At 35.9% G+C, this 24,702-nt stretch overlaps 1 protein-coding gene across 9 annotated transcripts in view; it reads right to left on the bottom strand.

Annotated features, from left to right (window-relative positions):
- Positions 1–24,702, bottom strand: part of ACVR1C (activin A receptor type 1C) — a 114,520-nt gene that overhangs the window by 78,066 nt on the left and 11,752 nt on the right. For 7 of the 9 annotated variants that reach the window (XM_073241484.1, XM_073241482.1, XM_073241480.1 and 4 more), the window contains exon 2: positions 8,167–8,397. The exons of 1 other annotated variant lie outside the window; for it this stretch is intronic. In XM_073241484.1, coding sequence (XP_073097585.1) covers positions 8,167–8,397 — 231 coding nt within the window. Of the gene's footprint in view, positions 1–8,166; positions 8,398–8,960; positions 23,905–24,702 lie in introns of those variants that run through there. One more of the 9 variants, XM_073241487.1, reaches the window with a different exon arrangement.

The following is a 24,702-nucleotide window of genomic DNA, read 5'->3' on the forward strand; positions in this document are numbered from 1 at the left end:
ACAGAACAGGAAGGTAGAAATTGTACTGAGGTTAATAAAGCATCCACAGTTTAATGTTGTGTGTGAACTTTCTTTATTGAAACCAATTGTTTGAAAAGCAAAAAATATAATAGCATTATTAAAATAGTACATTGAAATCTGGAAGGAAAAATAAAAAAACTACTACTACATATACAAGCACTGTATACCTTGGTAGCAAAATGGAGCGAAGGTATGTGGAGTTTGAATGTTTTTATCAAATACTCTATTTCCAATGAAGGGTGGCAATTAGTGCAAGCATGAACTGCACAGCAATTCAAATGAAGACTAACCCAATAAATAACCAGCTTCTTTGGCTGAGGCTTCCTGAATGAATTTTTATGGAAAACTTTAGAGTGCTGTTGATGTTATCTGCCATCACAGGCATTTCTCTGAGCCTGTCTCTGATATCATTTCTGTTACAAACTGAAATGCAATCCAGCAATGAAAGAATTGAGGAACAAAATGTGATTCCTTCACAAAGGAAAAGACATGTTTCAATAATAAGGGAGAAAAGTAAGATATAAAATTGTATTAAACAGAGTAACTCAAGTATGCTAAAATAGAAATATGCTAAAATACTGATAGTGGGAACTCTAGGCCAGTGGATATAAACTCCATACACACTGAATGAACGAAGAACCAGGGAAAGCCTATGCCCAGTAGGGAACACTCAGCTTCAGCTTCAGCCAACAGAGAGCATGAAAAAGACCTCAAGGATACCGAATCTGATTTTTCACAATAAGCCAGATACCTGGATTTTTACATGAAGACTTAATTTTTAACATAATAAATTCACTGTTCTTTTCCAGAAACCATAGATAAATAAACCTGTCTGTGGGCCAGATATAATCAGCCAGCCTGCAAAACTTTGGATGACCTGTTTTGCTGTTTCTATGTTCATTAGAATTGGGTTAGCTACAAATAACAGAGGAAAACAAATAGAAATCTCCTTTTCTCTTTCAAGTAAAAGAAATTTGAGGATAGGTAGTCCAATGGTAGCAGGGTGGTTCCATGAAGTTTTTAGACAGGCTTCTTTCAGTTTCGCGTTGCCATCCCTATGGTGTAGCCACCATCAACCTCATGGCCCAAAGAAGCTGCTACAACTCCAGCCTTTACATCCAGGCAGTATGATGCAGGATGGCATAATAATGTGCCACTCCTGTTTTAATGAGTCCCCTAAGAAGTTCTTCAAAACATTGTTGCTCATCTCATAGCTAGAACTTACTCATATGGCCACATATTGACAGAAAAATATTGTGATTGAAAATATGGTCTGTTAGGTGGACAGCCATTCAGCCAGCCAAAAGTTTAGGTTCTGCTATTAAATGGGCATTGAGAGAAACTAGATATTTTTGGAATACTGATTTATAGTCATAGTAGACTTTTGATTCATTATATTTTTTCATTAAAAAAAGAATGTTTAAATATTTTCATTATTTTTGAGACCATGTTCTTAAGTACACAGAAATTGAAATTTATCAGGAATCCCTAGTAAATTGGAACTTTAATCATAACAGAGTGACTCTTGTCAACTCTGTTTGTTTTGCCTCAAAGCCTATTTTGTCTGCTACTAATATAAACCAACATTTTCATGTGTTTGATATATGCAGCATGGCATACCTTTTCCATCAAAATAATTTCAACATTTCTATAAACTTTCATTTTAGATAAATCTTAACACACAATTGGATTTGTCTTCTACAGTCTGATCATCTTTCTTTTTAACTATTTACATTAAATTATTTACATTTAATTATTACTGACATATTTGGATGCTTTCTTTTTGTCACATCTGTTATGTGCTTTCCTCTCTCTATTTTTAAACTTCTTTTGGATTGTTTTTATTGTTCCATTTTTCACTATTGTAGCTTAGAAGGAACACAGCCACATTCTATTATTTCGTAAGTAACTTGGAAATGACAAAAGGTACATTTCAAAGTATAAAGATTAACAATATCTTCAACCTCTTCCTTTAAAAAAAGCCCCTTTATTCTGTTTACTGCTCCCCTGACATATATAATATGCTATTTTATAATGAATTGTTTTTCTTATTTTTAAAAACCCCACAAGAAACAATTGTTGCAGATTGATGAATTTTAGAATTAGTTTCATATTTATCACTTTCTTTGCCTTTTTTCCCACCTTGCATGCCACAACTTTGGTATTAGTTTTTGCCTGAAGTACATCCTTTAGAAATTCATTTATCAAGGAGTCTGATAATGCCAAATTCACCTACTTCTGTTACTTTGAAAATGCCTTTTCCTTAGCCTCATTATTTAAATATATTTTTACTGGGTACTGAATTCTGAGTTACCAGTTATTTTCCTTTAGAATATTGATGATATAGTTCTTTTTCTCTTTTTACATTTTTTGATTGACAACACAGTGTCAATTCTTCTGTAGCTCCTTTGAATTTCATTTACCTTTTCACCTGCCAACTTTTAGGATTTTCCTTTGTCTTTAGCGTTCTGTAGGTTACAATGCCAGGTCAAGGTTTGGATTTCTTTATTTCTCCTCTTGATAGTCATCGAGTTTTTTGCTTTGTAGATTGGTATTCATCAACTCTGAAAAATTCTGTGCTGTTTGTTCTGCAGATACTGCTTTTACCGAATTATTTTTTTTGCTCCCCTATGGACCACTCTGCAAAAGTCATGATAAACCTTCTTATGTTTTACTCTACTTGTTATCCTCTTTTGTATTTCCCATTATGTATTCTCTATATTACTGCATACAAAATAATTTTTTTCTGGCTGTATTTCCGATTCCTAATTCTTTCTGTAGTTGCTGTATATCAATTTTTGTGAAACCTATCCATTTAAAATTTTTTGTCATTTTTAATTTTAAATAGTTTTGTTATTATTCAAATCTGTAGGTCACATATTTACAATTTCCTACTCTTTAAAAATATTTCCAAACTTGACTTTTATTTTTTTTAACTTAGAAGAATATTTGGTCTATAAAATTAGTGTCTGATAATTCCAATACATGAAATCTTTGTGATCTGTTTCTGCTGTGTACTCTTTTCTTCTGGCTTATGATTATGCTCTCTTACACCCTGGTGTGCCCAGGGTTCTTATTTTTCATTATTTACCGCTCATGTCCTTGCAAAAGTGTTTGTGTCTCTTTGAGGCCTAATGTCAAAGCGATTTTCTCTAGAGTTTGTACTTTCTTCTGGCAGGCAGTGGGGGGAGGGGAGGCACTCAGAATCTAGGATTATCTTACAGAAAGTTTTTCCTCTGAAAAGTCCCTATACCACACAGTCAATGGAAACTCAGGCCATGTGATGGCCAGGCTTTGTTCACAGCAACTCAGAAACAAAGTTTTTTGCTTGTTTTTAGGTTGTTGTTGGTTTTATTTCTTTTTTTCCCTGCTTTGCTAAGTAATAAGCCCAAGCCTCCTCACTGAGCTTAGAAGGAGGTGGGTTTATATCTGGTTTAAACTTGCAATGAGGGAAGAGACTTGGGTATCTCTGCTAAACATGGTGGTTTCTATTGGATGATCCAGTTTGGGCAAACAGGTTTCTTGACTCTTGTCTTCATTGAATTGAGATCCCTGATAACAAAACCCAATGTTTTCCTTACTAGAAAAAGCAAACACACATGAGAGAAAAAGTATCATAAAGTTAGATAATAATGTCTTAAATAAGGGTGTTCACTGATTCACATAACACGAATCTGGAAGTACGCTGTGCCATTATTGAGTCTCTTTGTTAACAAATCATAGAACCAAACTATTTCCATATTTCTTGTCATGTTGAGGCAGTGAACTTGCTTATTGTTTATATTATTACCAAACGTTCTGACACTTTGAGACATAACTGATATCGCTCTTTTAACTTTTGCTAATCTAATAGTAAAAAAAAATGATTGTTTTAATTTGTATCTCCTCAGCCATTCGTGATGTTGAACATCTTTTCATAGTTTAGTGCTCTGAATATTCTCTTCTATAAAATTTCTGTTGTCTCTTTGCCCATTTTTTTCACTTAGCACTCCCTTTCCTTCCCTTTCTACCCTTTCCCCATGCATGCACACACACACACACACACAAAGCTTTTTATCTTTTAAATAGTTAGCTTTTTTCCAGTCATATATGCCACACATATTTCTATCCCATATTTAGTTTATTTTTGGTCTTATTTTTGTTATCTTTTATTATTCATTTTTACTTTAGTTTGCACATAGTCAATTATATCTGTCTTTTCCTTTTATAACAGTTGGATTTCCTGTCTTACTTAAAAACAGCTTCCATACTATAAAGTCATGAAAATCTTTTTTTTCTAAATTTTCCTCTGACATTTAAATTGTTTTATATTTCACAATTAGATATTTAATCAAGCTGTAAATTTATTTTTGTATATGGTATGACACTGTGGTACAGCCCTGTTTTCCTCCAGATGGATAGATAATATGCCAGCATCATTTCAAAAATAAACTATCCTGGAATTTCCAATTCTGCCAAGTTACACTTTAGATGTCCACAAGAAGTCCTTCTTGATATGGCAAACACAAAAATGCTGAATAAAATATAAATGGAAAACTCTTTTTCCATTATGTGATTAAGCTGGTGGGAAATTAAATGAATTGCTCAGCAGCCAAAAATAAAGTGCAAATCCAGAGAGTGTTTGAGTACTGGGGCTGTCATTTACTCTAAGGGCATCTACCAGTTCTTGGTGGTAAGTGCTTAGCTTACCAGATTGTATCACAAGGTCAGAAGATTAAACCTGGCTCCTGAGATAGTGAAAGGTCAGATCAGAGATCCTTGCATAAATCAGGCAACTATGAATGGCACTACACTGAAAACAAAACAAAATAGAAATTGTTCTCCAGACAGAAACAGTGTGTATGCTTATCTATTTGTCTGTCTCATCTTGACTTTGAGCATAGCAGAAAAAAATGTTTAAATCTCTGAATTTAAGAATTCCTCACCACAAATGTGCACCATCAGCAGGCTTAGAGTCAGAAATCATGGTATGTGTTGGCCCAAAACAAATCTAATCAAAATGCAGAATGGGTTTCTGTTAGTAGCACCCCCCAGATACCTGGCAGAAGCTAGTGTAAATCTCTGGAGGAACATATTTTAAACACAGGCATCAAAAGTTTCATCCAGATATGGTTCCCAAAAACATGAGCTCACAAACAAAAATCACAAAACACACAAGGAAAGTAGCCATCAAAAATATGAGTTAGCAGAATTTTAAACAGGAGATTCAAACTCACAGAAGCTATAGAGTGAAATTATCAGAGATTCAAATATTTTAAAATATGGGGAAAAGAGTTTAAGAGACATGGAGAATAGACACAGAAGGTCCAACTTATGCAAAATCATTGAAGGAATTGTGAGAAGAATTGAGGAGAACTTATTAGAAAGATCATAGACAGAACCCACCATAGGGTCACACACCCAAAACATCTTCCAGTATGAATGGAACTTTTCATTAATCCTAACCTGGATCTCTATCCCCTACTCCCCTTCACACCCCTTCCCCCACCAAACACACACTAATTTGTGTAAATAGGTCTTTTATTTTTTAACTGGAAATATTCCTGAAGAGGTAAGAATATATCATTTACTTTTAAGGTAAATTTTTTCCCACTAAAGTGGTTTCTCTCAATTTCAAAGGAAGCTGACAGTTGACAATCTGCATGAGTTTCTGTACGGGATGTTTCCTGAAGCTTCAGAGGTCAAAGGTCACTAGAGTCAGAGCAAGAAAGTAGCATCCAAAAAGGTGGGCAGATATTTGTGGGATTGAAGATGGCTATTCTTATGTAGTCTAACTATCATTCATTTCTGTAGTTCATGTAAAATTGTACAAGCAGCTCAAAAACGATTTGGGAGATTATATATATAAAATAAATATATACTTATCATATGACTTAATAACTCTCCCCTTTGGGATTTTCTTAAGAGAAAAGAAAACATATATCCAAAGAATAGTATATGAATGCTCATAGCAGCCTTGTTAGTAATAGCCCCCAAATGAAAACAAGCTGAATATCCACTGGTGGGTGAATGGGTAAACAAACCACTGTATATCTATACAACGGAGAATTACCCAGCAATAAAAAATGGAATGAGCTACTGATATACCCAACAACATGAATAAATCTCAGAAACATGCTGAGTGAAAGAAGCCAAGTGCAAAATAATATCTTCTATAAGACTCCATTTATGTGAAACTCTAAGAAAAGTAAATCTAATCTACAGTGATAGAAAACTGAACAGTTGTCCAGCCCTAGTGAAAGTTGGGATTGACTAAGAACATTTTGAGGTAATGGAAATGTGGTGGTGTTAACAAGGGTGTACGTATGTGTCAAACTCATCCAACTGTCCATTTTAAATGTTTGCATTTCACTGTTCCTACATTATTCCTCAATAAAACTTATTTTTCAAAAAGAAACCAGTTCCTGATTGGCTTCTTAGCAGTTAGAATTTATAGTTAGCCTGGGAAGGACCTACATTCTAGCTGCACTAAATGCCTTTAATTTGCCCAACTACATATGAACCATTTTGTTCTCCAAGACCTTTTTGCAGTCAAAGTCCTGTCTTGTACGCCTGCTGACTGGTTGAATGGGGTCTTACAGATAATCCATCACTGCGCAGACACAGGAGAGGGGCCACGGCCACAGACGAGTGCAGAGACTCCCCTCCTCATCATCAACCTTTTGGATCTTGGTCATGGGAACGTCAGCATCAAATACAGCAAGCGTCCACTTGAGGATGCCTCTGATCCACAGATAGACAGGGAAGATAATATATGGGGAAAAGATGTCCAAAATAGACGCCAGATCACTACCAAACCAAGAAAGTTGATGGACTCTGAGACAGAGAAAATAAGTCTGGTCTGAAGTCCAAGACTGCAAGTAGTTTTGAAGGATGAAGTAAACCAAGTCTGATGCCTGAGGGTGCAATATACAGGATAATGCTTTAGAACACAGTTTTCCACGTACCACCGGACAAGTACCAGGGGTGGTATATGAAAGGTTCTTGACACGAATTGGAGGAGTAACTAAACATGACATTAAATACATTGAATCACAAGATGATTTCTTCTCTAAGTCTCCTAGTTTTTCTGATTATCTATCAAAAAGCTTCATTTCATGTTGGGATATCTTTAATACCACTTTCTTCTCTTTTTTAAACAAAAAGAAAACACAAAATACCTAACTGGAATGTTGTAGATGTCCTTGTTTATTCTCATAGCTATCTTCTATTTATGGCAAGTAAACTGGTTTTTTATTTCTGGTAATGATATCAACTTTCTGCATAAAGTAGATGTTTTTCAGTAAAAAGGGGGAGCAGCTAATTTACAGAAAAAGTACTACAGTGGAATATTTCTATGGTGATATGTGAACATCAGAGACTGGATAACAGAACCTTAAAATGTTAATGTGTGAGGAAGAGCATGTATCTATGTACAGATATTAACATATGAATAAGTACTGAATTATTACTATACTAATAAATATTAAAGAAAATTCACCAACAGGACATTTTCATGTCATAAATTAGTTTTTAATTTGAATTACTTGCACTTTAATATCCCCCAAAGTTTCAGATTCCAGATTACTGATAAAAAGTGAGATGAAAACTTTCAGTAAATTAAGGTAAAACTACATGAAATTGGGGAAAGACAGGAATATGTCTGTACAATAATGAAGGGTCAATTTCCATTCTACCTCTATCCTGAATGACTGCTACACTTGAGGGTGGGCAAAGGAGAAATGCAAAAGGTACCCATAAAAAAATTTTTAAAAAGACTGTCTCCATAATTGTTGGTAATCTACTATTTTTAATTTTGCTCTTTTACATCTTACTTTCTTGGTATACACTTAAATTTCTTTCCTTTAAAAGAATCAATAAAAATTTATATTTTTCTTTAGGTCCATCAATCACTTTAAAAAATACTATTCATATGGACAAATTTCTCAAAATTATTATACTGTTGTCAATGGTTTGACGGTCTTGTGTAATTAAAAAAAAAAATCAACCTCAGCTAGGTGCTAAAATTTGACCAGTCAACAACAGGAGAGAACTGTAAAACAGCTTTTCTTATTTAAAGAAACATAAAGGAGTTTGATTTCCACCATGCGCATCATTTCCCAATAGTAAAATTAAGCCTGGAGTGAAGGAAAACACACCCCTTACCTGTTGGAAGGTGCAGTGTTATGTTGTTGCAAAAATCTGTGAAGCAGCATTCAGTTTTGGTAACATTGTTGGAACTGTGACAGAAGACTTGAGCATTTAGCTCTGGGAGAGAAACACAGGACTTGATCACCTGTTCTTTCCCATTGGTTAACATAACCGAAGCCCAACATGCTCCTTCTGTTTGGCAGGTAAAGTTTGAAGAGTCACACAAAAGACATACACACTTCAACCCTGGAAAATGGAAGGCAAAGAGCTTTAAGATACAAAAGATACAATCCTACCAATTTATTTCATAATATTTGAGTGTTGAAATTTCATCTTAATGAACATTGAGAGTGTGAAGGGTTTAAACGAAGAGCACCGGATGCACAAATGCTGATGCTGTTACTCCCTCAGTCATGTGTTTTATTAAACAGGTTGTCCAGTCATCATTTATGACGGCTTGTGTTTTTGTGAATTTATTCAGTTGCTACTGTATTTTAAAACAATATTCTTGTCCAAGGTCTAAATCCCTCCTTCTTATGCACATTCAGCTCATTCCTAAATCAACAGCTCTTAGAAAATGCTAGGATAGCAACACAGCAACCTGGGGGGACCTTCTACCATCACTTGTGGATCATTGAAGTGTGGTTACAGCAGCTATGTAACCAAACCATCCAGTGTGCCTTTTTTCCTTTAAACTTTTAGGTGAATGTGCTGAACACAAACCTAATATACATATTTACATAAAAAAATAGTGTGTTTCTTTACGTAATGTTTTGTGATACTTTAACCCTTTATTATTGTCATAGTACCTTTAAGGCATTGATGAGTGATTGTACCTCCCCCTCTTCACCAAGGAATACATCTTAGAATGAGTCATTTGAACACAGACCATGACCTTCAGGCAATTTTCTTGAATTAACACATCTATTCCATAAAGCAGAACAGTAGATTTTTATATATCTATATCAATAAAACTTTAAAAATTAGACTTTACTAAATTAATCTGCTCACTGCACAGGTTTCCTCAACAGCCTCCATTTACTGCACACACACACCTCACACACATTAACTCACATGTTCAAAGTGGTGCAGTATTTCTCTCTTCTTATGTAATATATTTGTCCGCATGAAGAATCCAATGGTTGTGAGCAATTTATTCAAATTTTATTAAATTACTTTGTTTTAAAATAGTACACTACTGAGTAAGCTGTTTGTATTATTACTTTAATAAACTTTTTGTTAAATTATAACTGCTCCCCATAATATGAATGTACAGTTTGACATAAAATCATTTTTACTCAAATTAAAGCATTTAAATGGCTAATTACTCAAATTGCAGCTGGTTTTATACCTGTAAACTATTTGATACATAAATGATAATTTTTATACTCAATCTCAAATACCAATATAAAAATGTGAATAATATTCCTATATAACTGGGTGTGTAAGAAGAAAGAACAAATTACATATTGATCAACAGAAATTATCTCCTTTGATAATTCTTCTTGGCCAGTAAAATACCATCCCTGCAAACAGTTTTATTACTATGTGTTAAGTGAAATAACAATCAGAAAACAAAAATTATTTTTTATCAACATTAAACCAGGCACAATAGCTCTTGCCTCTGTTTATTCCAGTGGTGATTCTGTGGCAAATATACTGACTTACTGGTATTGATGTGCCTCAGTAGAACCTTATCATCTACACTGATTGGCAGATAGGTAAAATCTAGGTGGTTTGAAAAACAGTTTGTTACTCTTTGCATAAGAGAGAGCACATGCATTGAGGAGCCATCTACCTAGATGTCTCTGACGTGGAACGCCTCTCTAGCATCTTCCAATCTGACAAAGGCCTTCACATCCTGGTTATACTAGCTTTTAATCTTGGCCATTGCTCAGCTCCTCTCTACCTCCATTTCCTTATATGAAAGATTTAAGAAGAATATACCTCCTTAAAGTGCTGTTGTGGAGGATAAATAAGTTAGTCTATGCAAGTCTTAGAACAATGCCCGGTACATAGGAGGCATTGTAAACATTACTGCCTATGTCTTCTCCTACCAGAAGAAATAAATCTAGTTGTCCTATGCAAATAACCAAAATACATTTGTAATGTACAAAAGGAAGGGCTGAATGAACGAGGGTGCACGGACCATCTAAAAGTCATTACAAAGAAATGCTTCTCTTTCTGCTCTCCAAGTGAACTGAATGCTCTCTTCTTTTAATGGCTCAGGTTAGATCCTAGACAGTCACACAGCAGGGTGGAGTCTGGCCATGGTCCAGATAAAGAATTCAGGAAAAGAGAAAGGTTCCAGGTCTAGCTCTGTCAGTAACTTGCTGCTTAACTTTGGAGAAGATACTTAAACTTGCAGAGTCTCAGTACCATCCTCTGAAAATGGGAAATGAACTAGGGTGGGGGCCATGGGTCCAAAAATCTTGTAGACTACGACCATTTTAGGACTCTGAATTTAAAATTCATGAAACTGTATAATTACAAAACATGGAAAGCTCTTTGACAATTAAGAAATTCGCTCCACTATGGTTATTCTTCATCCTCATATTTTAAGGAGCTGAAGTTGGGAAGAATAATGCACCTGACTTACAATCTCAAAACCATTTGTTTCTAGACTCCTCCTCAGAGTCTCCTTGGATATTCTATTTCCAACAGAAGTCCAGTCTGGAAATCAGGCCAAGGCACTGAGGACTGTGGATCCACTGAGTGAAGATACCAGAAAGCACTCAACAACCTTCATGTGTGTCATCATTTTGTATGACTTCCCGTGCAACTGGGGGAGCTAACTGTCACTCTCTCCACTGTATAAATAATGACATGAGGCTCCAGATCCAGTGACTGAGCTAACATGGCAGTCATTAGACTGCTCAAGTGATGCTGCTTCTATCCTACCAAGGCTGGTATTTAAAAAAAAAGAACACAGGTACAGAAACCATTTTCCCACCTCACCAGTTTCTAGCAATTGTGAATAAAATATAATGCTAATACACAAGAAAGAAATGAATAATTACCACTTGACGATTGCGATTGTGATCCGTATTGTCCTACTTACATATTGAGACACAGTTGATATTTTTAAAACAAATTCTCCCTACTTACTTTTTATGAAGACAGGTGGTCAAACAAAAGTCAGCGTCAGGTGGCTTGCTGCTAGCATAAAGAACCTTACCTCTCAGGTTGTCTGTTTTGTTTTTGGTATAAACCTTGAAGTACCTAACATGGTACTCTGTCTTCAAAGCACTGTTAGCTGCTTGTAAAAATAATTACATAATAGTTCTTATCAAGGAATAATGTGGATATTGAATGATTAACAATCTATAAAACTTTCCTTCAGTTTAAAATAAAAGGAACCAAGCAGTAGAATAATAAACACCTAGGTAATGTAGTCAAGACATAGTAAATGCCATCTTACTTTTAAATGTTGCACACCAGAAAACCCTGATATAATTAAGAATTTGTTGATGATAATGGCTTCAAACATCTGCTAAATGTTCTCGTTTATTCCAGGTGGATTGGCAGTACCATAGCATTGACAGAGAACAAAGAGCAAACTAAAAGGAACCTAAGATACATATCTAACAGAGAACATATTCAGTCTTGCATTTTTCATATCCCACCAATCCACTCTAAGGTCATATTTGTTATTTAATTAAACCATATTTATATCAACCATCCTCAACATAGAAACCCTTGTGCTGCCAATTAAAACATAAGTTGCCCTTAGTGATTTGACTTATGCTTTCATATTTTGTTTTTTTGCAAAAACTGATATAAATTGAGCCAATTATACTAGAATATTCCATGGCAGGATAAATCCATTTTTTAGCAGACAGTAGTCCGGCCTTATGTTTCTTTATTTTACACTTTCCCATTTTAATGTACTTGAGTCATATGGAAAGGGACAGCAAATGAAGTTGAAGAAAGAGGTAATTACCCGGAATAAGGAGGTCTATTAGATTTTTCCCCACAAGGAAGATTGCACTTTTCTTGTGTCTCCTCCCACCCCTTTAATTACCCTCTTTCCCCACCTTTTTGCCAATTAGTCTGTAAAAGCCAAGACATCTGTTACCCACATGAAACCAAAGGATGTGCACATTCTTAATCAACCAGAAAATAAATTTTCATCCATGGTTACGTGTGATAGCAAGCACACCCTGGTGTCTGGAAATGTAAAAACCATAGACTACACCAAAAAAAAAACCCTAAATTCATTGATTTGCATGCATGTACTATTCTTATTTCAAAAGTCATATATTTGTTTGGGAAATATTAGTTGCTTTGAATTACACAAATATTATTTTTAATAAGTTGGTATCCTACATCTTAGGTCTATATGATAATATATCTATTGGCTGGTGCCTTACATAAATTTCTGACACATACTCTTTCCTCTTTTCCAGACCTAAGTTGATTCCATTTCCTTAATTTTAGAGCAGGCTATTAAACACATTTTTTTTTAATTCAGAGAACTCTCAAATTCGACCTGCTGAATATGTAATCTTTTCATCATTTGCAGGCTTCTGAATTAAAAGGGAACAATTCAAGGTTATCAGTGTGCTGAACATAAAAAGTTCAGCAACCAAAAAGAGCCGGACCACTAGCACCAGGGAATGTGAAGGAAAATCAGTCAGCGTCAGAGAAAAACCCAGCAAAGATCTCTCTTTCTTCCCAATTCCTTTTCAAAATTTTATTTTCCGGTCAAGCGGTCATTTCAAAACATTTGCCCTTCTTAATGGTAAGGAAAAATATAACAGAGGAAGAAAGCAGCATTAGTAAAATGTGGGTAACATAAATGTAAAGTTTTTGGCCAAAGGAGTTTTCCATAAAGATCCAACTTTTATAATTCTACTTGTCAGGTTTTATCCAAGAAAATCCAGAACTCCAAAAATATGAGAATACGTCCAGGGCAAAGGAAAATCGTTCCTTTGGGCCAAGTGGCAATTGTGTTCCCTGTTCAAGAGGGTCTCTCCCTTATACCCGAGGACTGGAACCACCCGAAAACATTCTATCCAGCATCTATCCTGCATCTTGCGTCCAGATGGAAGGTTCAAATTAGGAAGAACAGAGCACATTTTGAAAAATTTTAGTACTAGACATTCTGAATGTCCTCAGTCCAAAGGCAGCGATAAGTGAAATCTGAGGTCTCAGCCCACCTCTACCACAAACTACCTTCTCAGCCTCTCCCCTGACGTCTGAGAAGGAGGTAGATTCCACGATATCTAAAGACCCCTCCAGTATTTTAGAGCCCTCTGCTGCTCTGAGCTCATGTCTCAGTTCTCAGTAGAAGAAACTTTAGGGTTATCCTCACTGTGATAATAAAAGAGAAGTTAGAAATAAAAGCACCCAAAGGATAGGTCTGCACTCTCAAATTCACACTGATATTTCAGTGGTTGAGAGCATCCTACTGGTTTAAAATTCCACAAAAACTCCTGTTGATATTAAAGATGATTCTTTTATCCTACATTTGTCACATGAGAATCTAATGCTTTTTCTCATTTGTCACATGAGAATCTAATGGTATTTTGGGGAAATGAAGGGAAAGTTCACAGCCTCTCTGAGTTAGGCTAGACTTACAGACTTTTGGCTAATCCCTCAGCCACAGTACATACACAGTCACAGAAATGGCACACACCAGACCAAAGCTTTTCAAAAGAACACCGTATCTTAGCCATCTGATCCCGCTGAATAGAAACAGAAACATTTCCCAATAATGTTTAAGTGGTTGACAAAAAGTAGAGTTTAAAATTGGCTAGAATTTTGTTCTTTATTTACTTATAGCCTCAAAATTGTAATGAATACAGTAAGAATACATATGATGGCATAATGTCATAAAGCTTTCAGTGCAATTTTGAAACTTTTTAACAGGGAAAAATGATGAGTTTAACATTTTTGCATATCAGCATAGTTATTAACTGGAAGGCCTCCTTTTCAAAGAAGGGCTTTTCCAAAAATACTGTTATTAGCATTAGCCTTTAAGCTCCTACAGTATGGTACAAATACAAATGGACTATAAAAGGACATAACCTTATCTACAAGCATGATGACCAAATTATGTGTGTGAATTCTCTTAAAATGTCCCTTTGAAAGATGAAAATGTGGCAGAATTCTGAGATGGGAGAGGCCAGCCTTTTCCTTCCTGCCTCTGGAATGGGAGGCTTGAGTCGGCAGTAGGCTGGCAGAGTAGCAGTTCCATAGTGACTGCTTCTGAGAGCCGTGTTGCATCTCTTAGGCTAAATTGTTTCCTTAGGGAGGACACTCCCTGGAGTCCTCTGACTAACTTTAGACTTTGACTGTAGCCACGGAAGGAAGAAAAGCACCTGATTTGGGTTCTCCCATCAAGCATCATGGTAACGTAAAAAGTGTTCCTGATGACAGCACACATTTCCTCTGCCACACTCCCATACAATGCTTACTTCCTTTGAGAAGTTATGTTCTTACACTGGCAGCTTAAACAGTTCCTCATCAAACTGTTCCTCAGTCTTGGGATTTTTTAATTTATTGCCACCTTCTAGTTAAGAGAAGAGCAATGCTTAATAGATTCTGATTATATTTAGAATAAAATAAAGTCCACAATTGTTTTTATAACCTACTAGACTAGTAGATCTAGGTTCTTTCCACACATGGAACCTCATTTTTTTACAATTCAGCCCTCCAGACACACCGATCTCCCCTTTATAGTTCAAAATGACGAGTTCTTTCCCGCCTCACGGCCTTCCCTATGCCTGTTCCCTTTGTCGGTCACATACTTCCTCTCAGAATTCTTCTGGCTTCATCTCATATGTCAACACCTCAGAGAAATCTCCACAAATTATGAAACTTGGTAAATGTGCAGCTCCCCATCCTAGCTGGTATTTATTGAGATCTGTAATTAGCTTATTGGCTGTATCCGCCCCAATAGAATGGAAACTCCATGAAGGCAGGGGTCTTTTCCTGTCCTACCTACGATGATATCCCCAACAAGTAGAATAAGGTATGGCATGTGATAAATACCTAACAAGTATTAAATGAAAAAGTGCAGAAAATTGCAAAGTACAGAAGAATGAAAAATAGCCAAACACATAAAAAAGACTCACATCCTATAACTATTCTCATTGTAGTATATTTTCAGAGGTTTTCAGAGGTGAATTCTACCTATAAACTCATTTATAAGTGCTGCTTTTTATTCTGTTGGGATTATATCATGAGCTTTATAATCTCTTCTTTGTAGTCATTTAATGGTATTTGTAGACCTATCATTTGAGTAAGTGAACAGTATGCAGCATTTACTTACTTTCAGGCATTTCGGTTGGTTCCAATTTTTGCAGTTACATGACACTGTTGAATATCTTTATGGACTAATCTTTAACCAAATTTAATTTCCTAGGCTGGAATCCCAGAAGTGGTATTACAACATCAGATCTTCTTGTTAGCCATTGTCGAATACCCTTCCAGAAAATCTGTACCTATTAAGATTTCCATTGGCCCTGGGTGAAAGTACCAATTTTGCATACACTTGTCAGCATTAGATATTCTTGCTAAAACCTTAATACTACAATAGATGAAAGTTGCATCTTATTTTAATTTGCATTTCCCTACTAATGGGGTTGAGGTTGTTTTTTTTTTTCAAACATTTTTGTCCTTGTCATTTATCTTTTTTGGTGAATTTCTATTCAATTTGAAAGAGCTCTTTGTAAAGACAGACATCCTTTGTCATATGTATTACAAATAACTTCTCCCACTTCCATATTTATTTGCTTTTTTCCTATGTACCATCTTCATTCTTTTTGAAAAAATATTTACTCCTTGCCAAAAAGAATACACATAATATAAAGAAAGAAAGTAAAATCAGTCACCCTTAATTCCATATCCCCAAAATGGCTATTGTTAGCATCCTCTCTAACTATCTCTCTATGGAGTTTTACATATACCTATGCATCATATATTTTACATCGTACCTATGCATAATGATGTTCCCATTAAAATCCTGTAATAGATGAAAATTGTATCTATCTGTCCTTGACTTAACACTTTCCTCCGTTGCCTCCAAGCTTGGCAAACCCTCATCCATTTTCTGATTTGTTTTTATATGTTTAACCCTTAAATTCACATGGAATTTCATTGTGGCATGTGATAACACATAAATCTCTTTGGCAGGTGATAAGAAATTACCTTTTGGTAAATTCCTCACATGCAAAAATGTTTTAATTCATTATTTAAAGAATATTGTTGTAAGTTAGTATACTCCAGAGAAACAGAACCGATAGGATAGATGTGTGTGCATGTGTGTGTATAATTTCATATAAGTAAACAGAGAGAGAGAATTTATTTTAAGGAATTGGCTCACTGGATTGTGCAGGGTGACAATTACAAAATTTGCAGGGTACACTGGCAGGCTGGAGACCCAGAAAAGAGTTTATTTCAACTCAAGTCTAAAGACAGTTTGGAGGCAGAATTCCCTCTTCTTCCGGAGACCTCAGTTTTGTTCTCCTAAGGCCTTTAACTGCTTTGAGGAGGCAGCCAATTATGGACAGTGATCTGCTTTCCTCAAAGTCTGATTTATAAATCTTATTATCATGTACAAAAATACCTTCACAGTAACGTCCAGATTGATGCTTGACTAAGTATTCTGTGTCATGACCTAGACACATTGACATACAAAATTAGCCTTCCCAAGAATTTACAAACTGTCAAGTACAATGTAAGAGCTCAGAAAGAGAAGGAGGTAAGAAAGAGAAAAGACCTTTCCCTGAAAGAACTGTAGAGTTCAAGGGCATTATGTTAATGTGGTACAATGCATCAGGGATGTGCGCGTTGTGTTCTGGGACATGGGGGCTGCGGCTGGGACAGACACAGGCAGGGAAGGTATCTTTTAGGCGAGTCTTGAGGAACACAATTGTTCTGCACCATCCTCAGCCTCAGCCCCCTTCCCTCCTCCATTCAGAGTACCAATCCCACCTCACCCTCTCAGCAGTCGTCAAAAACCCTCCAGCCAACCCTCACCAGCATGGAGGAGCCATCATAGTCCTCACCCACCAAGCAGTGAGGCAATGTCTCCCATTGAGGCACTGAAATGTATGGGCACTGGCCTGCTCCCACTTTGCCAATGGGTTCCTGCTGCCACCAGAGAAGTTTTGACCACCATGCTGAATTGCAGGTTGGGGTTCAGTGCCTTCCCCCAGGGGCCCTGGGCCTTCTGCCTCCTCTTTGGTCAGTTTTCAGGCCTTTCCTTGGGTCACCATTGGCATGAGTGAAGGCTGGACTCCATTAGCCCCTGGCAGGCTTCACCCCCTGAATACTTTCTCCATGCACCCAGGTACCATCTAACCACACAGGCTGCAGGCTACTTATTACAGGAAGACCTCAACTCTAGGGTAGCATTTTTAAAAGCTGTGTCTCTTTAAAATAAACATGATAATATCATACCCTTAGTTATCTGTTATTTGAGATTGTGAAATAAAATGCATAGCTTGTTTGGAAACAGATCAGTGTGGTGGAGAATGAGCTTTTTTATTGGGAAAGTGGCCCTCTGCTTTCCAGCCCCCTTGAATATCACCACTTTTGCCTGGGAGAATGGCTTTAAAGCCACTGCTTCCTAGGTCTGAATTTATTCCTAGGTCTCTCTTGTTTGCACCAAAAATTCCAGCTTTCCAAACATTGCTAGTGAAGCCTTTCCAGGTTATAAGAAGAAAAACTGATAATTAAGCCCTACGTACTTGTTGCAATTTGCCTGTTATTTTGGTCTTAGTGGCCATGGAGCTGTTATGTTAGTAGTCACATAAAAATCATACTTGGTAACAGTGGTTACTAGATTTGGGGATTACACTGGCCAGTTAAATTTCAAGATTAATTCTGATGCTCAAACAACAGTCAAATTACATTTTTCCTTCCCCAAGGAAGAACGATGAGAGGAAAAAGAAAAAAGCACCTTCTATTGCCATCATTTCAAGAAAGAAATTATTCTTATAATACTGACCAAGGAAGGAAGTACATAAATCTCAGAGCTGAATGTTTACCAAGATCAAAAATATCTTTTAAACATTGCAAATGTTGAACTACATAAGTGTATTTTATAATGTTACATATTTTGTCTTTTCTGATACAAACTTACTCTGGGCACTGACTGCATCAGAAAGTAGAACTTTCTGTCCCACCATTCTTGTATTTTGTTTTATTCACAATCAGTGGCCACAATCCACAGAGGAAGGTTCTAAACTGGAAATAGCCATCTTCCCCAGTGCTATTTTTAACTCAGTGTGGATATTCTGGAAAACTCAAAAAAGCTGAAAAATAATAGCCACAAAGTAAGCTAGTAGTGACAGATTAGTTGTCTTCCTAACAAGGGACTTCCTTGCTTAGGGAACGGTTGGGCCTTCTGAGCTCAACTCAGTGAGCTCATGGTAGGAAAATGATCACCTGCCAGAAATTCATCTTGCAATGCTTGCACCCATACTGGGGCACAGATCTTAACACTGTATTTGATCAACCTGAACATTTAGATCTATTTTACAGGACTTGGGGGATAACAGACACTTTTTGATTTATTAGAGACCTGTGTTCAATATATTGCTTCTCAAACCTATGATTTACTTGATGATATAAACTCTTGATCGGGAACACTCCATATAATTTTAATATGGTTTGCATGGGAAATTGTAACCAGCTTCCGAAGGATACAATTTCCAGCAACATCTTGTAATGATAAGCAGAGATTGCTATTCTGTTGCATAGAGAGATGAACCTGTGTAAAGAAAAGAATAGGGCAGGAGTTCTGATTCAGTCTGGTGCACTTAGGGTCCAAATTAGGAGAGCTGGGATTCTAATCCTAGCTCTATTAATGTAGCCTTTAAGGTATCTGTGCCCTCAAACTGATCTATGCAAGAAAGAATTCAATTAGGTGATCTCTAATTGTTGTGGTAAAGTTCTATGACCCTAAAAAATGAATGCATCAGAGGCCACCATGCAGTAACAGAAGGAGCAACATGAGCAACTACATACCAGAGAACAAAGAAGATGTTGTCCTAGATCATAGTTCACAAAGAAAACTGTTGAAGCAAAGATTCTATCAGTCTCTTCAAGACTGAAGTAAATAATCTGTGTTCATACTTTCAATGTCCATTAAGTCAAATTAGTCAGGTTTTGAGTTTTCAATCCCCAGGCAATAGAGAAGATAGAAACCAAATACGAGAGGATCACAGAAAATCTGGTGACAAAAGGAGAAGAGGATCGCATGATTGAGTCAATCTATTTGGGAAAGATGGGATAAAATACAAAGTCAGTGAAGGACACAAGGTTTTAAAAGCTAAGGAAGCTCTGACTTGTTCAAAGGAGGCCATTAAAACTAACCAGTAAAGAAAAGAGACCATAGTAACAGTCAAACAGGGCTAAAAGAATATGCACATGGAAAAAGAGGCAAAAATGTCGCAAGTATAGAAGGAAAATAGAGAAGAAAATTGAAAAGTTAAAGTCCTCAAGAGTTCTCAGGGGTTCACTTGTCAGAAATTTCTATCATGATCCACAGTTCTGCATTTATATGATCAGATACGGTAAGGAATAGATAATTCTCAATCTAGAAATAAAAGAAAACTACCCAAAGTAAGAAGCTGATCTAACTAAAAATAGAGCGGTAAGTGAAGAGTTGAAAGGGGAAGAGGAGGGCAAGTGGTTTAGAAGGAAAGTTTTTAAGGCTGATTCCAGCTGGGCCTCTTTCCAGCGTGGACCCCAAGGCTCAAAGGTTAGGCCGGATAATATGAAGACTTCATATTGAGCTACAGGCATAAAAAGGACAACATCCCCTGCTTTTCTATGCAAACTAGATGGGTGGGAGTGGCAGCTGTGGAGTGGGGACAAAATTTTTATCTATGATTTTTTTTTTAAATATATAATTCTCAGTCTTGTAAGATTAACATAGCTGCTTTAGAAGGTGGGTTACATGGCTTTCCCTGGAATTACATTTTCCTTGTTTATCAAAGCATTATTAAACAAAATAACTGCTCTTTTAATAGCAGCTATTTTATTTCAAGACATAAAAGTGAGTTTTGCTGCTTGACTTGTGATAAGCCAGCATACAAAATAATACAAAACAAAAAAACTACAGTAAAGAAATAACCAAAAACCTAATGCTCATAGTTCTGTTCATTTGAGTTTAATATTGTTGGAGTTCAGCAGGTGTAGTAGTGCGAGGATGCTGTGCTTCGGAACACACCCCATCTGTAGTTGAAATCCTGAGCCGTGTTAGACCGACATGTGAAGTTACACCACCGCCCTAGCTGCTAATCACTGGTGAAGCAGAGATAATATTCCTGTCTCACAGAGTTTGTATGTGATTAAGAGATATTTTAGACAAAACATTGGACATACAGCAGATGTTAAAAAAATAACTAAAAATTAAGCTCCTACTATTACAGGTTATGAGCTGTTCAGAACTGAACATTCAAGGCCCAAACCACACTCCTTAAAAATATCTTCCAGTGTTTCTGACAACCCTCTCTGGCTCTGTTTAACTTTTTCTTTAGTAGTGACACTGCCACATTAAGGTGGTAAATCAGAACCTCTAAAGCAAAACAGACATTTTTGTTTTTTCTTTAAAAAAACAATAACACTTGGGCATCTGAGCATGATCAAAGAGGAGCAGTATCTAGAACATTAATTCTCATATGAGTTACCACATTAATTTTTTCCCTTCTCGACCAATTATTCCTTGAGTCTGACAAATAAATTTAGGAAATGCAAATATGTCAATAGAAAACTGAACAAAGTAGATGAACAGAGACAGCAAAACTGTGAATAAACATGAAAAGTTTTAACCTCATTAAGATTAAAAACGGAAAATTAATACAAAGACATTATTTCCAGTTACCAAGTTGGAAATAATTTTGTAAATTATAACACCCAGAAATGGCAAGGGGTGATCAATGAAATTTTATCTTTATTCACAGTTCGTGGAGTATCACTTGGTACAAACTTCTGGGATTACAACCTGAAGTATTTGTCTCAAGAGTCCTAAAAAATATGAGTTGTAGTTCCACTTCCTTTATATGAAAAATTCAGGGGAACATTTTATTTAAAATTTCCATTTTGGAGTTTTATTCACAAAAGTAAAAAATGGAAATAAACGAAATCTCCCCAAATCAAAATGTTTAAGTAAATTTTGACAGTATATATGATACTGTTTGTAATAATATTTAATTAAGATGGAAATTGCATACTGTAAATATTAAATGAAAAGAATCATAAAATAACATAGGTTATGATCTCAATTTACATGTAAGTACAGAGAAATAGAGTAGAAGGAAATGCATCAAAATATTAATAATGGTTATCTCTTAGGTATAAAACTGAAGATGATTTTACAACACTTTCCTCTAATTTCCTATAATGAACATATATTAATGCTAAAATCAGAAACTAACAACAAATTATTTTGTTAAAGTCATTTCTTGTGAATGAATAGAAATATTATATTCACAAAGAGTCACTGAGGATAGCATAAAAATATCTTCAGTCATCTCTTTGGCATAGGACTTTAAAATAACGCTGATGGAGGAGTCCGGTGAACAAACACATGTGCACTGCCATCTTACCCCATAGCTTACAGCAACTCCATTTTTAAGACCAAAAATTGGAATTCACTGTCTAAAAATAGGCTAGGATATTTGGAAGCAGGGCTGTCCCTGAAGATTCCAGTATGAGATTATCACAGAATGCCTCCCACTCTATACTGGAAACTAACCTGATCTCTGGGACATAAACCAACAGACGAGCCTAGCCTGATGAACTTTCCATAACGTTCCCCTCATCTTTCAATTCTTCTTGGAACAGGGTCAAAATAGGTCAGGCATAGTAGCCTTCCCCGACTGCGTAGAAGACGATGAGAAAAACACTGACCGCCCACTGTGTGCAGGACACCGTACAGAACAAGGGGTACCTCTAACCTGACTCAGCAAAATAAGGCTTGTTAATGCCTTAATGAGCCTGTGTATGGACTGCATAGGCAAGCAAAATTCTCCATAAGTAAACTTAATGCTATAGTAAACCAACAAAAAGAGTCTAAGCAGCCCATAATTGCTCCCTTGTAGGTGATAAATGACCTTTCAAATTGAACCAAATGCTTTCTCCGAAAGGAGCAGGTGAGTAATGTGCTGCATTTACAATGAGCTTTAGTTATACTTTAGTTATACATAGATAATGTCCCTCAGTTGCAATTTCCTTTGTTAAGAGAAGAAATCACTACTCCATTAGGAATCAAATATAGCCTAAGTTACCCTAATTTAATTTCATTTCTATCTACTTTATGCCATTTTATAAACTAGATGATAACACAAAACAATTTTAACAGAAATCCCTTATTTACATAAGTTACACAACAAAAGCAAATCAATTATTTGTGATTTTTAAATATTTTTGTTTTTTCATCAATGCTGTAAATGCACATGGTTTAAAAAACAAAGTATAGGAAGAACTAAAATGAGAAGCATCTGCCTAGTGACCCACATATCACCAGTCTCACCTCCCAGAGGTGCTTTTAACTATTTTTGGTACTGTTCGTTAGGACATTAACTAAAAATATCAGTCGTTCTTGACTAGCCAACTTAAAACATCTGCTGACTTGTTGATTTATAGAAGACTTAGTTCACATACATGCCCTCCAATTTGGGGAGGTGGGTCAGTTTACTGAGATATTTATATGCAGCAACATCCGTCCTTCCTATTGTACAGTTTTATGAGTTTTGACAAGTTCAATCACCCTGCCCACCCCCCACTCTCTTAGAACCCTTCCCACCATCCCAGTCCCTAGCCAGCAATGATGTTTTCTGTCCCTACTCCAGAATGTCAAATGAATGTAGCTTTTACCATGGCTTCTTCATTTCCGTAAGATATTTGAGATTCATTCATGTTGTTGCATACATCAGTAGTTCACTGAATGAATGTACAGCAGTTTGTTTATCCATTCACTAAAGGACATTCATTTTTTCTGTTCCCAGTTTTTGATTAGGAATAAACCTGTAATGAAAACTAATATGTAGATGCTTAGGTGAAATAAGTGTCATTTCTTTTTGTGAAAGATCTAGGAGTGAGATTATTATGTTTTACATAAAGTATATGTTTAACTTTATATAAAAAGTGCCAAAGTGTTTTCTAAAGTGGTTACCCATTTTACCTCCCCACCAGTAAAGCATGAGAGTTCAGTTGGCATTCCTGCCAGCACGTGGCATGTCATCTTCGTTTTTTGTTTGTTCCTTTCAGCCATTCAAATAGATAAGCAGGGGCATATCTATTCAGTAAGCATTTCCTCGATGACTAATGAAACAACATTTTTGGTGTGATTACTTCCATTTGTGTACCTTCTTTATATCCTTTTGAATCTTTCACCCACTTCTTATTGAGTTGGTTATTTCCTTATTATTGAGTCTTGAGAATTCTTGGTATATGCTGATTCAAGTGCTCTATCAAACATGTATCTTGCAAATATTATCTCCCAGCCTGTGGCTTGTCTTTTCATTCTCTTAACAGAATCTTGCAAGAAATGGACATTTTTAATTTTGAAGTCCAATTGGTCAATATCATCTTTTATGGATTATGCTTTTGGTGCTCTCATTTAGAAATGTCGTTTAACCCAACATAAAAAGGTTTTATTCTATGTTTCCATTTAGAAGTTTTTAAAGCTTCAAATTTTCTAAAAGGTTTATGGTCCATTCTAACACTTGTAGACATGCAAGGCATGTTTTGAGGTTCTTTCTTGTTATTTTCTTTCTCTTCTCTTTTTTCTTTCTTCCTTTCCTCCCTCCCTCCCTCCCTTCCTGTCTTTCATTGGCCTCTGGATGTCCACTCCAGCATCATTTGTTGAAAAATAACTACCATTTCTCCACTGAATTGCCTTCATACCTTTGTAAAAAAAAAAATCAATTAACCATATATGTATGGATTGATTTCTGGTTTCTATATTCTATTCCCTTAATCAATGTGCCTCTCCTTTTGCCAACGACACACTGTCTTAATTATTATAGATTTATAAGGCTTCAAATCAGTTACTGTGAGTATAACTGTTATTTTTCAAGATTGATTTGGTTATTCTAGTTCCTTTGCCTTCCCATATAAATTTTAAAACCACCTTGGTGAATTCTGCAAAAATCCCAGCTGGAATTTGAATAGTGATTGGGATTACACTGAATCTATAGACCGACTGGGAGACAAATGACATATTAACAGTATTGAGCCTTTGAGTCTGTGACCACAGCATACCATTCCACTTACTTAAGTCTTCTAGAAAAATCCTTTCAACTGTGCTTTATAGTTTACAGCATACATATTTTCTACATATATTGTTAGATTTTTACATAAGTCTTTTTGTGGATTTTTAGGTACTATTGTAAATGGCTCATTTATTTTCCAATTCCTAATTTTTCATTGTTACTATATAAAAATACAATTGATTCTTTTGAATTAATTGTATTCTGCAACTTTGAACCTGAACTAGAACTTGCTAGTTCTATTACCTTTTTAGAGAGGAGAGCTGAAGACTCACAATATAATTATAGACTTACCTGTTTCTCTTTTCAGTTCTGT

The sequence above is a fragment of the Manis javanica genome, chromosome 7, assembly GCF_040802235.1.
Source record: "Manis javanica isolate MJ-LG chromosome 7, MJ_LKY, whole genome shotgun sequence".
Taxonomy (NCBI): domain Eukaryota; kingdom Metazoa; phylum Chordata; class Mammalia; order Pholidota; family Manidae; genus Manis; species Manis javanica.